This window comes from Elgaria multicarinata, chromosome 4 (genome assembly GCF_023053635.1).
Source record: "Elgaria multicarinata webbii isolate HBS135686 ecotype San Diego chromosome 4, rElgMul1.1.pri, whole genome shotgun sequence".
NCBI lineage: Eukaryota > Metazoa > Chordata > Lepidosauria > Squamata > Anguidae > Elgaria > Elgaria multicarinata.
This window is the reverse complement of record NC_086174.1, coordinates 36,518,847-36,532,890: the sequence shown is the minus strand read 5'-3', so window position 1 is coordinate 36,532,890 and position 14,044 is coordinate 36,518,847. Positions and strand designations below refer to the sequence as shown.

Here is a 14,044-nt window from a genome sequence, read left to right as displayed (position 1 = left end):
CTCCTCCCATGAGGTGCAGAAATGCATCTTGGAATTCAGTGTTGTATATATCTATATTCACTAATGCTGTAGATTGTCTTACATACAAATATTCATGCTACACATTTTGAACGAGTAAAATCTTGTCTTAAAAAAGCATTTCATTCATTCCAAGAGAGAAAATATTTTGAACAAAGTTTTTTTTCCCCAATGGGTAGGATCCAACCCATTGCTCTCACCAATCCTGTTGCGCAAGCAGGACTCACTGCTTGCACAACAAGGGTTGAGTGCTCCATAAAACAAGCTCCTAAATAGAAATGCTTGGGGCACTGAGGCAGGTTAGCAGAGCTCCATTATGTGAACTCTGCTAATCTGCCCCATTCCACAAACAAGTATCTCTGCTCATCTCCAGTTCCTATCCATAGCGCTGAATCCCCACTGCATAAGTGGTGGGTCCCAATGGCTCTTGGGCAATGTTGGATACTACCCAGTGTTCATCCATGCTTCCAGATTCTCTGCTGGAAAAATTGGGGAAAGTCCTCTGGGGAAAAAAAAACATTCACCCATTCCCCACTGTGGCGTTGCCCACAATTGAGTATCCTGTATGCGTCTATTTTAGTATGTCTGGTGAGTATGGAACATTAGAGCTGAGTGGGTGTGGATTGTGACATAATAGGTAGGGTGGGGGAAAGGAGTATATAAAGAGTGACTGAGGGGAGGAGTAAGTTTATGTTAGGGATGTTAGGTTGGTTATGTTGTGGTTGGGAGTGGAGATTGGAATTGTTTGTGGCGTGAGAGGAGATTAATTGCTAGGGATTTAGGATTGATGTGTGGAGAGTTTGGATTGGGCAGGATTGGAAGCATTATATTTTCATTTGAAGCTTTTAACATGACAATAAACTTATTATTTTGTTAGCTACCAATAACGTGTCTGCTTGGCATTATTTACCTGCCTCACAGTTATCGAACACCCACACAAGAATATACCCACATTTAAAAACAGATCCTATATTAAACCTGTTTCCCTCATAGATAGGAGAAAGGTTTTATTTAACCCTCCCTCAGGTTTTCAGGTGGTGGTGCTTGGCCTGAGAAGGGTTTATGTGGCAGGCCTAGTATAGGTGTAACGTTGCGCGCACACACACACACACACACACACACACACACACACAGTTTTTTCTGGGCCCTCACATCTCTAGCTGCTCATGGATCTACACTGAGGTCAACTACCAATGACCTCTTTCCTCTTCATGCCCTACCATCTGAAGTGAGGCAGGTTGCAACTAGGGAGAGGGCATTTTTGGCTGTGGCACCATATTTTTGGAACTTTCTTCCCAGGGAAGCTTGCCTGGCACCCACACTGTTACCTTTCAGCACCAGATGAATAACTTGTCTTATTCTCCCAGCCGTTTAAAATCATTTGGCTGGTTTTATGCTGATTTTTTGTTGTTTATGTTAAGTGTTTTTTCGTTGTCACTGTGTTTTATTTGTTTTTACAATTTTGTAAGCCACTATGGATACTGTTTTTTTGAAGAGTGGCACAGAATTGGAAAAAAAAAAGTGTATGTACATACCTTTTCCACAACACACAAATTGGTCTATATACCTTTAAGGATATCAGTCTACAGCACGCTTTGTCAGGCTAGCAAATACCCACTCAGAGAATTATATGCACATACATTTAGGTAAACAGCATACTCAGGTGAGTATAGAAGTGCAACCAGGCCAATCAGTAGTTTACTCAAAATTTGCCAGATGAGTACAGGATAGCCATACACCTCCCCAAACCTTAATTATGCCAGGAGATAAAGAATGAAAACTTACACCCCAGAAGGTCTGCTTATTGCAAGATTAAAAGATATTTTAATTTATTTCCAGCAAAGCAGCAGAGCAGTAGCTAAATGAAATAGTAAAAAATGAGGTAAAATAAAAATAAGCTACCTCATTATACAACAGCGAAGCAATTCTTTTCTGTACACATATTATCATGGATGTGACAATACTTTGCACTCACAAGTGTGAATATCTCTCATACTCAATTGAGCCAGGGCAACCAGAAAATATGTGTGAGCATGTGCTATCCTTTTATGGCTATTGAAAGGTTTAATCTTCACACCAAGTCCAACCAAGACAACAAAGGTTCTTTCCCCTCCCCACTCAAATCTCATCTGCAAACAAACTATTTTAAGTGTATTTATATAGGCAGCACAAGAAAAGATGTGAAGAGCTAGGCCTAGATTACTATCAGTTTTCACCAAAACTGAAAATTACAAGGGAGAAAGAGAGCTTCGGCTATTGGGCAGAATAAAAATGTAATAAATAAATAAATAAACTGCTAGGTGAGGATTTAACAATGGCATGTTTCATTTGAGATGCGTTCTAGCCTATATTCTTGAGTTTTTCTATTCCAAAGGATGCAGGATGGGTTAAAAATAACCTCTAAATTGTATCACACCCTTCCTCCAAGGGGTTCAGGGTGGCATTAACAGGGTTATCCTATCGTTATTCTTGTAGGAATCCTGCCAGGTAGAGGTCAGGCTGAGAGGTTTTTCCACTGCCATTTAGCAACTTTATGGCTGAGTGGAGATTAATTCAGTTCTCCCAATCCATATCCAACACCATGAACTATACCATCATGGCTTTTCCTAATAATCTTACATCTTTTTCAGAGTGGTATGTATTGCAAGTATTTCATTCTGTGAATACAAGAATTCCACAGCAGCAAAGTATCAAGATACCTGTCCCCAAACCTCCCAGCAGTAGTTTCAGAGCAATCTAGCCTGGATCAATTCTATTGAATATCCAAGTAAAAAAGACCCGCTATCACCCAGCGCCACACCATTCTATTCCATTTGTCTATGGGCAAAAAGCAATTCTCCATTGTACCTAGAATGCTTAGTAACTAGGCCATATGGTGCTTAAGGCAATGGAAGGAACTATTTGTCTCCCACAACTAATTTCCTCAAATTTGATCCATATTTTCTTACAAAGAAGTAAAGCTAAATAGTATTGGTCTCATAAATGTAGCCAACTCCCCTTGTATGTGTCAGCCATACCTATTATTTAACCATTGTTCTTTCCCTGAAAACAGAAACATCTTTTCTGTCCCTACCTTCTTTTCCAGCTACCTCCTTTGCCAACTGTCTCTTGTGATCTTGTTGTTAGGACTTCCAGATTTGTTTTCCAGTCGAAATTGCTACCACATACACCATGTGTACAGTGGGGAAATTGTGAGGGTTTGTTTTTTTAAACAAACAAATAACCATGAAGTTACATCCTAGTTTAAACGTACTTTCAGTTCAACTAAAGAAATTCCAAGTTTCTAAATAGTCTATGATCCAAAGTCTTATTTTTGCTCAGGAAGGAATTGGCTAACCTTGCTTATGGCAAGATTCAATCTCAGAATTAACAAGCCATTCTTAAAGAGGGAGGGCAATCTACTGTACTTGAAACAACTTTTAACGAACTACAACTGAGGTATGACTTAGAGTTTTCTAGAGGAAGTATTTTCTATTCTACATTTTGGTGAAAATTCAGAAAATTTGGTATCATGCTTTATATAAAAGCTTTCAAAGAAGAGGGTCCATTTTTCCTTTTTAAAAATATTGTTTTATACCAAACAACACCCAGTGTTTGGTACTGTTCATGCTCCTGATCACTATAGCTGTCTGGGGTCCAACTCATTGTTCAGATCACACTAGGCCATGGTTAGGCTGCTAACACTTTTGCAGTAAATGTTTAGAGACGTGTTTAAACTATGGTTATGTAGCCACCATGATTAGGAATGGTTCACCTGACACACTAAGTCATGGTTCACATGACACGCTAAGCCGTAATGTTTAGCTCAAAATATTTAACCACCATGGCTCAGCGTGCCATCTAAACAGTGTCATTCCTACACACAGAAAGATGCCCAACTGGGAAAAGTGACAGATTCATATAGTTCTGATGCCAATAAAGCAGAGGTGGGCAACTTGTGGCCCTCCAGATGTTTTCTCCTATAATTCCCTTCATCTACCTCACCATTGGCTATGCTGGCTAGAGCTGATGGGAGTTGTAGCTCTCCAGATATTTTGTCCTACAAGTCTCCACCCAGGCTCTAAAGAGTGAGGATTCTGGAAGAAGGCGAAGTATGTCATCTAACAACGGTATTTATTTTAGCAGTGACAAAAAAATTCACCATTTCTGGGTCCAAAGTCATAAATATCTCATTTTAATCATCTTACTTGTTCAACACCTTAAATCACTGTCCCCTGCCAGTATATGGCGCATTTATTACATCCCTATGGAACAGCAGTCATGTGAACTAGCAGGATTTGAAATGGCTGACAGAGAAAATATTCAAGATTTAAAGCCACTCCATCTAAAATGTATTAGGATGCCAACCTTTTACTTCACTATGCCCATAATGGTAACCTTCATCTTCTATGCATCCATCCATATGTACATTGGTTGCTCCTGTCTGGGAAAAGCATCTCTCAAAATAAGTTCCAGAAAAGTAAATAGATTAGGATTCATTCTTACATTACCAGAACACTGTGGCTACTGCTTCCCTGTGGTTCCATCTTTGCTACTCTAGTCATGTCTGTATACAGAAGGGATGCAGAACCTCAGGTCCAAAGGTCAAATGCAGCCCTCTTGCAGCCCCAATCTGATCTTTCAGATTTCCCCATTCCATTTTCCCCAGCCACATATCATTTGGTCATTTAATGGCTTTTGTGCAATTTTCTCCCATTCTGAAAGGTTGAAATGCCTCTCTTAAGGTTTATTTACTGACAGCAAGGGCTTTACACTAAAACATGCTGGTATTTTGGTCCTACCTCTTTTGCCTTTCGCCCCATCCACCAAAAGCAGCTGCCCAAGTGTTGAGAAAAAGGTTTGTGGAGACCAGTATGGTTAACTGTATTGATGTAATTTAACTTGAAAGTTTTACTCTAACAATAGTGTTTATTCTTTTTTACTTATGGATAGCTATTAAAGTTCTGTTAATGGCTTGTTATTATTTTAAAACCTTTGTAGTGTAGAGTTTGTGCATGTATACCAGTATTTATGTATTTTTGGTATACCTTTATACTTACGGATATCTCTTAGTATAACATTCTGTTAATGGCTTTTTTATTTTAAATCCTCTGTATTATAGAATTTGTATATGTATACCATTTTTATGCATTTCCGCTGTATGCATCTGTGGTTGATAAGACTATGATGGTTGAAACAACAAATACATTCTCTACTACTCACCCACCAATAGAATGCAGCCCCTGAAAGCTTACCCACAATGGAATTCAGCCCTTAGGCTGAAAGAGATTCTGCAACCCTGGTATACAGGAAACCAAATGAGATGGTCTGCACTCTCCATATGCCAGCCACCTTATCTGTAGGCACTGATGCAAGAAACCATCACATTATCAGTTCATCCAGTGTGATCTCCTGGCAACCACACAGGTCCTGTAACATACAAGCCAGCCCAGTCTATAGAAGCGGGTGCACAATCACAGCTGTACCTAGCTAGTTCTTTGGTACAAGTAGAAGCTGAACCTTAACATTAAAGTCACTCATCAAATAATACTTCAGTGCCTACACAATTCTCCCTTCTATGCTGCTAGCATAGGATTGTTTTAACACCCTTTTCCCAACACTGGGCACAAACTGCCATCTTTTTCTGTCCACTACCTTCTTCAGAAGGCCTTGCTCTTCATCCATAGTTCCTATGCATTACTATAATTCAAAGAAGTGCTCAAGTAAACCATTTTAAAGTTGATTATAGGATTCTCCAAATCAACAAGACTAAATGTCTTCATGCTTTTATAAGCTTTACCAAAACAAGCAAATAAAACCTGCTCTTACTGTAAAGTATTGTCATCCATCCATAGAACAGAAGAAACAAACTAATCAACCCAAACTTTGAAGCCCAGCCAACAAAATGTCATTTTTCAAGTACATTATATCAAAATGTGATGTGTCAAAGTAAACTCTTAAAAAAAAAGCTTTAAGTTTTTACTGAAAATCAAAAACTGTAGAATTATGGTCACCCTAAGTACAAACAATACCCCTTTGAAGTTAAACAGGTTTTTTTCTTCCTTTAGAGGACTTTCCATTGCCTTTAAGAGCATTGTGGCTAGAGAAACAATTGTCCCTCATTCTTCCTTTACAGAAAAGCTTCAGTCATGGGGAAATATCTTCTGACACCCTATTTGGTTTTCTCTTAAATTTACCAAAACCCACCTGGAAAAAGATCTAGCACAAGCAAAAAAGATTGACTGAATAAGAACAACAAGTTAAAAAATACTAGAAGTCAAAATAAAGAGGAGATGTACTTTAGGAACAACTACTTGGGCCTATTCATTGATTACACCACCTGCTGACTCACTGTGTGAATATAAGAAAAGATGGATGTAGGAGGGCAAGCCAATTGCTCCCTTACCCACTCCAGACATATAATTCTCGAGACCAATGCGATCATAAATGGAGCAACTGCATAAACTGAATGGCTCTAAGCATATATATTTTGCCTACTTTAAAAATCAATCACCTGAGTTGCAAAATAGTAAGAGAAACAAAATTAAGTCATTTCATCCTACAATGACAAATCACAATGAGATCACACCTGTTTCCCTAACAGATCTGCAAATAGGAATGAAGATACATTCATGGCTTCATGTTCATCCCCAAGTCTTCTTTCCCTCTTCAGCCTGCTGTGGGACAACTTCATTGTCTTGTTTGTTCCAACAGGCATGATGGGATGAAGGGCAAGATCTCATGGTTGTGGGTTGGCAATCACAACTCATTTTACTTCTTTAAAAAAATACTCAAAGCCTTACACCCAATGGATCAACTTAGAGAGTTTAGAATGTCTGAAATAATAGACAGCATGACTTGGCAAAGCCCATCATGTCCATCTAGAAAAAACACCATGAGTGAGAAAGAGATCATCATCATCATCATCATCCCAATGCATGTTTTCCTAAAAACAATCCCACATATTACACATTCCTATTAAGTTTCAGTCTAGGCTAAGGTTTTTTAGAAGTGATTCATTAATCAGAGGGCCTCTTAACACTTTTCAACTAAACTAGTAGCATCACTGATGCTTGCTCCATTTAAGGTTAGATTTTAATGGTTTAAAAGTATGTTTTAGGGGAAAGTCGGTTTCGGGGGATCCCATGATGCCATAAATTATTATTATTATTAGTAGTAGTAGTAGTATCCTGCCTTTTGTCCAATACCGGGCCTCAAGGCGGTATTACAAAGTTTAAAACATACATTTTAAAACATAGGAAAAGAAATGTAAAAAAAGAAGAAGTTTAAAACAGACAACAAAATTATAAGTCATTAACATAGATGGAGGACCACATGAAACAGACAGAAGTATTACCTTTCTTCACCAATATACTTTCCCACACTAATTACAAGCAAAAATAAAACTATCATTATGGTATAAAATAAAGTAAAATTTCTTTTTCATGTATGTATCCTATTACAACCTGCTTTCCTCATTTAAGTTATTATACATGCTACGGGTGGATCCTTACACTGCACTAGAAGCTATACTTCATAGTTTACATTTGAAAGTATCAACTAAACCAGGATAAATGAACACACAATGACAAGGATTATTAAGACTATTGTAGGTCTCAATACAATTTATTCGGACAGCATTCTGATTTAGACATTTCAGAACACTTTAAAGGTACTCTAGAACTCTTTATTTGCACTAAATCCATAGAAAGCGATGCTATTTTTAACGGTCTGTGTTTCCTCTCCTTCCTACTGCTGTCACACACTTCCACATTAAATCCACCTCTCCAAATCAGAGTTTGTATATGGTGCTTAGTACCTTGACACAGCGTTCCCAAGAAAGGATAAACACTGCTTGTGTTTGCTTAGAAAAGTGAGCATTGTCAACAGTGCCAGCAAAGTCAAACGGCCTGCTCACATTGTATCGCATTTCGCATCAACATAGTAAAAGTCTTGGTTCAAATCAACTCCCATTAGATTACTGCAAAACAAATATGCTTTTTCCCTCCTACCCATAGCTCACTTCCCATCAATCCTGCCTGTCTACCAGAAATAGCACATGCAGACGTAATGCCAGATTTTATACAGCCTGAACCTTCAGAGTCTAGAGCTTCTTCCGCCTTTCAAATAACTACTAATAATATGAAATGGGCATTCCAGTCATGTTTCTCTTACCCCAAAGCCTAACATCTTCCATCCTTGAGCATGCCAGGATCTACTAAGAGTTTCAACACCACAAGCAATTTTTTTAAAAAATACTTCCATGTGTTAAATCTTGATCTTACAAAGTTTTTCATTCTCATTTCCCTCTACTGTATTGTTTCTATAACAACCTTCCAGTGGAAACTAATCACCCCCTTTTTAAAAAATTCTGTAGCTGTTATCTTAGGCCTCTCCACACAGAGGGAAGTTCGGTGGAATGCTGCACTGAAACACACAAACGAAAAAGGGTTCAGGGAAGAACGAACACTGTCCCCCACACCCCCAGTGCAAGAGGGGGAAATTAGCAGAAGGGCCATTGCGAGTTGAGACAGACCATGCCCTTGCTGCGGAGTGATGGACAGACAGAACAGCCTGGCTTTTGGAGGTCATCCCACATAGGCATCCAGGCCTGGCCCGTTCAAGGCTGCAAGTACCTGTCTGGAAAAAGCGGCGTCTTCAAGGCTGGGTGATCGGCCCAATGGGCAATCAGTAGCGGGGAACTGGGGGAGGGGGGGGAGAGTGTTTGGAAGGATATGTGCGAAAAGTTTACCTCAAGGAAAGGTTCTGCGTAAACTGAGACTGGCTGGCCAAAGGCAGACAAGGGGATCAGACATACCAGAAAATACTTCGTATGGGCTGGTTTGGGGGAGTGGGGGAGGCGTCCAGGAAGGTCTCCCCAGGAAGGAGAAGGCACCTCCGGGTGTGGCAAGGGGAGGAAAGAGAGCATCCCATTGAGGCGTGGCTGCAGTGCAGGCAAAGGCGCGGAAGGGACGATACGGCGGAGGCCTGGCCGAGGGGGGGGGGAGAGAGAAGGACTACCCTTAGCCACTGGCTGGCTACTAAAAGCCACACCGGAATGCGGGTTCGAGACGGTTCCTCCCCCCCCCCAAAGGGTAGCAGCCCCTCCCCCTTAAAGCCGCCCGGCTGGCCGGACCTTAAAATGCCTATGGCGAGACTGAGTCCCCACCTCACCCCACCCCGGGTGACGGACGGACGGGCAGGAACTCAACCCGGCAGCACTCACGTTCTCGGTGTCCCGCTCATTGACTGTGGGCAACGGCGTGCGGGTGGACATCTTGCGCGTGCGGCTCCGCAGCCGCCGCAAAGCCGGCCCGGGCCAAGGCGGGGAGGGAAGGGAGGAAGGGCCGAGCCAGCGACCGACCGCCCTCCCCTCTGCCGGCCGGCCTGGCTGGCTTGCTGCCTCTCCGGCTCTAGTCTCACACAGGCAGGCAGGCAGGCAGGCCTCTGCGGCGCGGCTTCTCCTCTTGCGCTCTCAGGGAGGGCGGAGGCGGCCCCTCTCAGGCTCCCCAAGTCCCGGCCATGGCTTCTGTGTCGGCCGCCTTCGCCGCCGCCCCCTGGGCCGGGATCACGGCGGCGGCGACGGCGGCAGTAGCAGCAGCTGCAACCTCGCCAGCTCCTCCTCCTCCTCCTCTCGCTGCCGCCGCCACTGCGCGCTCAGGTGAGTAGCCGGCAGCGCTGCGCAGGAGAGCCGGAGCTGTTTCCTCAACGCATCCGGCGGCGGCGGCAGCGTCGACAACTCCTCCCTCTCCCTGAGCTGGGCCCGGGCCGGCCGGGCCGAAAGAGGGGCAGGAACGCGGCTCGCGCGCTCTTGGCTAAGGGAGCCGAAGAACAGTACGAGCCGGCGACTACCCGGCGCAAAGAAGACACTAGGGGCGCTTCAGCCAAGCTGGGCGGAGAGACGCTCGCCTTGCTTCGTTGCCGACCGCTACGGCGGCAGTCAGGCGGCCCCCCTCGCGCCACACGCTCGCCCAAATCAACCCCTCCTCTCTCCTCACGCGTTCAGGGGCAGCTTCACACGCTACGTGTCTCCTGCGGGGAAAGGGCTTCTGTGTGCGGAACGCACGCGCAGATGGAAACACGCCACCCTCCCAAGTCTTCACGGATGAAAACAGGGAGACTCTGGCGCACTTGTAGCGTTGTTGTGTTCACACCCTGCCTGCCCTGAACCCACCCCCCGTTTCTGGTTTGCCTGGGGGCCCTGCCTGCCTTTGGCCGAGAGCCACCCCAGCTTACATACTGTATAATAATCTTCTTTCTGGCTGCTGTGTGACAGCCGGTCCCGTATTGGTTTAAAAGCAAAGCGGGAGTGTCTGGCTTGTTGCGTTTGGGGTGAGAGCTACTAGCAAAATGTATTTGTCCTATAAAATACATTACCAAACTGCCAGCCGCAACATTTGAAAGGGTTTTGCTTCCTACTCTCAAGATTATCCTATGCATAACTTACCTGGGAGTAAGTCCCATAGTGTTGAAATGTTAAAGTCCAGAGACTCTGGCAAAATTTTGAAGTGGTGTCCTTATAAAACAGTGACAGTTGGAACTATGGTACGATGATCGGACACACGTAATGTCTGGAAACCACAGTGAATCACAAATTCACAGGTGAGCAAGTCCTTATTCTGGGAAGTATGTTCAATCTCATATGGACACTCTTTAAAATGTAAGAGCTTTGTGCTGTGCTTGGCAAATTTCATTTCTATACAGCCCAATAGCTAAGATGCTCTGGGCTGTTCACAAAAATTATACCACCCCCCAAAACACAACGTAATAAAAATATAATATAAAACCTTTAATATACAAAATTTTACAACCGCTGAAGAAACAGTTACAATAAGATACCAGGACATGGTAAAACAAATGACATTAAAAAGTCTCATCATATGCTATCAAAATGCCTAGGAGTAAAGTCTTAACGTGGTGCTGAAAAGATGACAATGTTGGTGCCAGGTGGACCTCAGTGGAGAGAGCATTCCACAATGGGGGAGGGGGGCTACCACCAAGAAGGCTGTTTCCCTTCTTGCCATCCCTGTGAATCTCTCTCAGAGGATGCACTTGGGGGAGGGCCCAGATTGTGTAATGATGAATAGAGTATGTGTATATTGCTTCCATACGACAGGCATATGTGCCTCTTTCACTAGTAATACACTGCAGGAATCTGCCTCTCTGTACTTCCTACATGTATATAACCAGCAACACAGATAAAAAGAATACATGCAGATTACACACATTTGCCTGCACATGAAATTTGCCATGTGGGATTGTCCAGATCTTGGTGGAGTTTGGGATAAAAAGGGTTGTGTGCACACTTGACACCAAAGGTGTTAAAACTTACAATTTAGGTTAGGTTTGGTGTATTTGTCCAGCCTTCCGAGCCTGTGAACAGAAAGTTAGAAAGGTGCTGAGATACACACAGACCAGAGAAATCAGTTTAACAGCATGTCTACTCATATGTAAGCCCTATGGAGTTTACGCATAAAGTATGCAATTTGCAACCACAAAATGTAGTCATGGCACCAATTTGGATGGCTTTAAAAGGGTATTAGATAAATTTCTGGTGAAGGCTATCAACAGCTACTAGTTCTGATAACATTGTGCTGCTTCCAGTATCAGAGGCAATAAATCTATGTACACCAGTTGCTGGGGAACATGAGAGGAAGGGTACTATTGCAAGCACATCCTGCTTGTTGGTTCTTGGTCAACAGTTGGTTGGCCTCTGTGAACAGAATGCTGGACTAGATGGACTCTTGGTCTGATCCAGCATGGCTCCTCTTTTGTTCTTAATATAGCTGACTCCCAGGAAGGTGTATTGGATTGCAGCCTAAGGCAGGGCTCAACAATGAATGGGGTTTTCCAATGCTACAGAGGTGGAGTAGGAGGAAAGAAATTTTGCCAGTGCCACCCCAGTTGAACACTGGGATGGGACAGGACGCCTGCCTCCTAATGGAGCCAGGGTTGCTGCATTTATGAGCAATTGTCCCAAACCCACCCACCCTCTTCTGTAGTCCATATGCCTTTAGAAAGAAAAATCATAGAATCATAGAATAGCAGAGTTGGAAGGGACCTATAAGGCCATCGAGTCCAACCCCCTGCTCAATGCAGGAATCCACCCTAAAGCATCCCTGACAGATGGTTGTCCAGCTGCCTCTTGAATGCCTCTAGTGTGGGAGAGCCCACAACCTCCCTAGGGAAATGATTCCATTGTCGCACTGCTCTAACAGTCAGGAAGTTTTTCCTGATGTCCAGCTGGAATCTGGCTGGACATACATGGAATAACAACAACAAGAACCCCAAACTGTTGTCATCCGGAAGCACCCTAGGTAGGCTTTGGCAAGTCAGTCTCCCTCAACCCTCATCTGTATTATGGAGATAGTAATGGCCTGCCTTGTAGTAGTGTAAGAATTAATGAAATAATAATTTCATGAAGCGCTTTGGATACTCTATAGCCACCTCCCTGATGCGGCAGTATTAAAAAAAAAAGTACTCCTCCCACCTGCATCAGAACATCAAAACCACTTAGGATTTTTTGTTTTGAAATATTAAGTGGTATAACACTAGTATAAGAAATAAATTATCAATAAAATGGTCTGTAATTGAGTTAAATTGCTGTTTGATTGCTTCTCATATATCTAAAATGTTCAACATTATTCCAAATCAGAATTGTGCATAGTTTAATCTAGAGTCACGAGCCTCGTGTGGCGCAGAGCGGTAAAGCAGCAGTTTCTGCAGCTGAAACTCTCCCCACGGCCTGAGTTCGATCCCAGCGGAAGCTGGTTTCAGACAGCCGGCTCAGGTCGACTCAGCCTTCCATCCTCCCGAGGTCGGTAAAATGAGTACCCAGTTAGCTGGGGGAAAGGTAATAACGGCCGGGGAAGGCAACGGCAAACCACCCCGCTATAAGGCCTGCCAAGAAAACGTCAGCGAAAGCTGGCGTCCCTCCAAGAGTCAGTAATGACTCAGTACTTGCACGAGAGGTTCCTTTCCTTTCCTTTAATCTAGAGTCAGCATAGTGAATGTTTTTCAGAAGCACCAATATCGATTTCTCCATGGATTTGTGATAGTAGGAGAAAGCAGCTTAAACTAAAAACCCATATAAATGTATTCAGTGTCACCACTGAGTCGGGGAAGATTTGCTGACTTCCTGTAATAACATATCAACATGAGCTGACTGGTAATATCATATGTCTCCTACCGTCATCACCATACATAGTGCTGTGATGTACGTCTTGTAACCCACACTGTCTCCCCCCACAATACTCTAATTTTGTCAATATTATTGTTTGCTACTTTCCAATCGTGTTTTCAAATATTTTGCTCTTTACAACAGAGCAGCAGAGAGAGCTGTGTCAGCTGAAAGTGACAGAGAAAGATCTAACTGGGATGTGCAAAATCATATGGGGAGAGATGACTAATACAACAGTTTCCCATTTGCTGGAGACTCCCTTTCTCTGTCTACATAAATAAATGTGCTTCGCTAATAGGCATTGTGACAGCATGCATTTTTGGCCATTAGGAGGGGCATTTCAGTCAAGCATTGAATTTAAGACCTAATCTTTCTGATTTTCAAGGAGATAGCTCAATCCAAAACCAATGAACAAAAACCCTTATTGTCATGGGTTTGCAAGGTCTAAGGCAAGCAAAACACTTGGAACTTTAGGGAAGAAATTACCACTCACGGTAACCAATATTCTCTCTGGTGGATACAAAATATAGGCTGGACTTGCTCTTTACATACCCAGAATCAACTGCTAGCCTTTGAAAATTCCCTACACCTTCTTATAACTTCTGGGGACAGGATATTTGCCAACTGGCCTCTCAAGCAATATAGAAAAGCAGCAGGCGGCAACTTTATTGCACCAAGGTCACTTCCCCTGGGTGCTCAAATGCTCTTTATATCACAGCTGGATTGGCATTCTGTAATATGCAAGCTGAAGGCCCACATCACCACCCTGGTTCACCAAGAGCTCATCACTGCACTATGAGTGCTTCCAAATAAGGGTTTTAATTATTGCACCATTGCAATAAAATGGCTTTGCCGGATTCCAAGTCA

At 43.0% G+C, this 14,044-nt stretch overlaps 1 protein-coding gene across 6 annotated transcripts in view; it reads right to left on the bottom strand.

Annotated features, from left to right (window-relative positions):
* Positions 1-9,353, bottom strand: part of MARK1 (microtubule affinity regulating kinase 1) — an 80,017-nt gene extending 70,664 nt beyond the window's left edge. For 5 of the 6 annotated variants that reach the window (XM_063124086.1, XM_063124090.1, XM_063124088.1 and 2 more), the window contains exon 1: positions 9,224-9,352. In XM_063124086.1, the coding sequence (XP_062980156.1) occupies positions 9,224-9,274 (51 nt within the window). In that variant the 5' untranslated portion in view covers positions 9,275-9,352. Of the gene's footprint in view, positions 1-9,223 lie in introns of all 6 variants that reach the window. The other variant, XM_063124087.1, reaches the window with a different exon arrangement.
* Between the last annotated feature and the right edge of the window lie 4,691 nt (positions 9,354-14,044).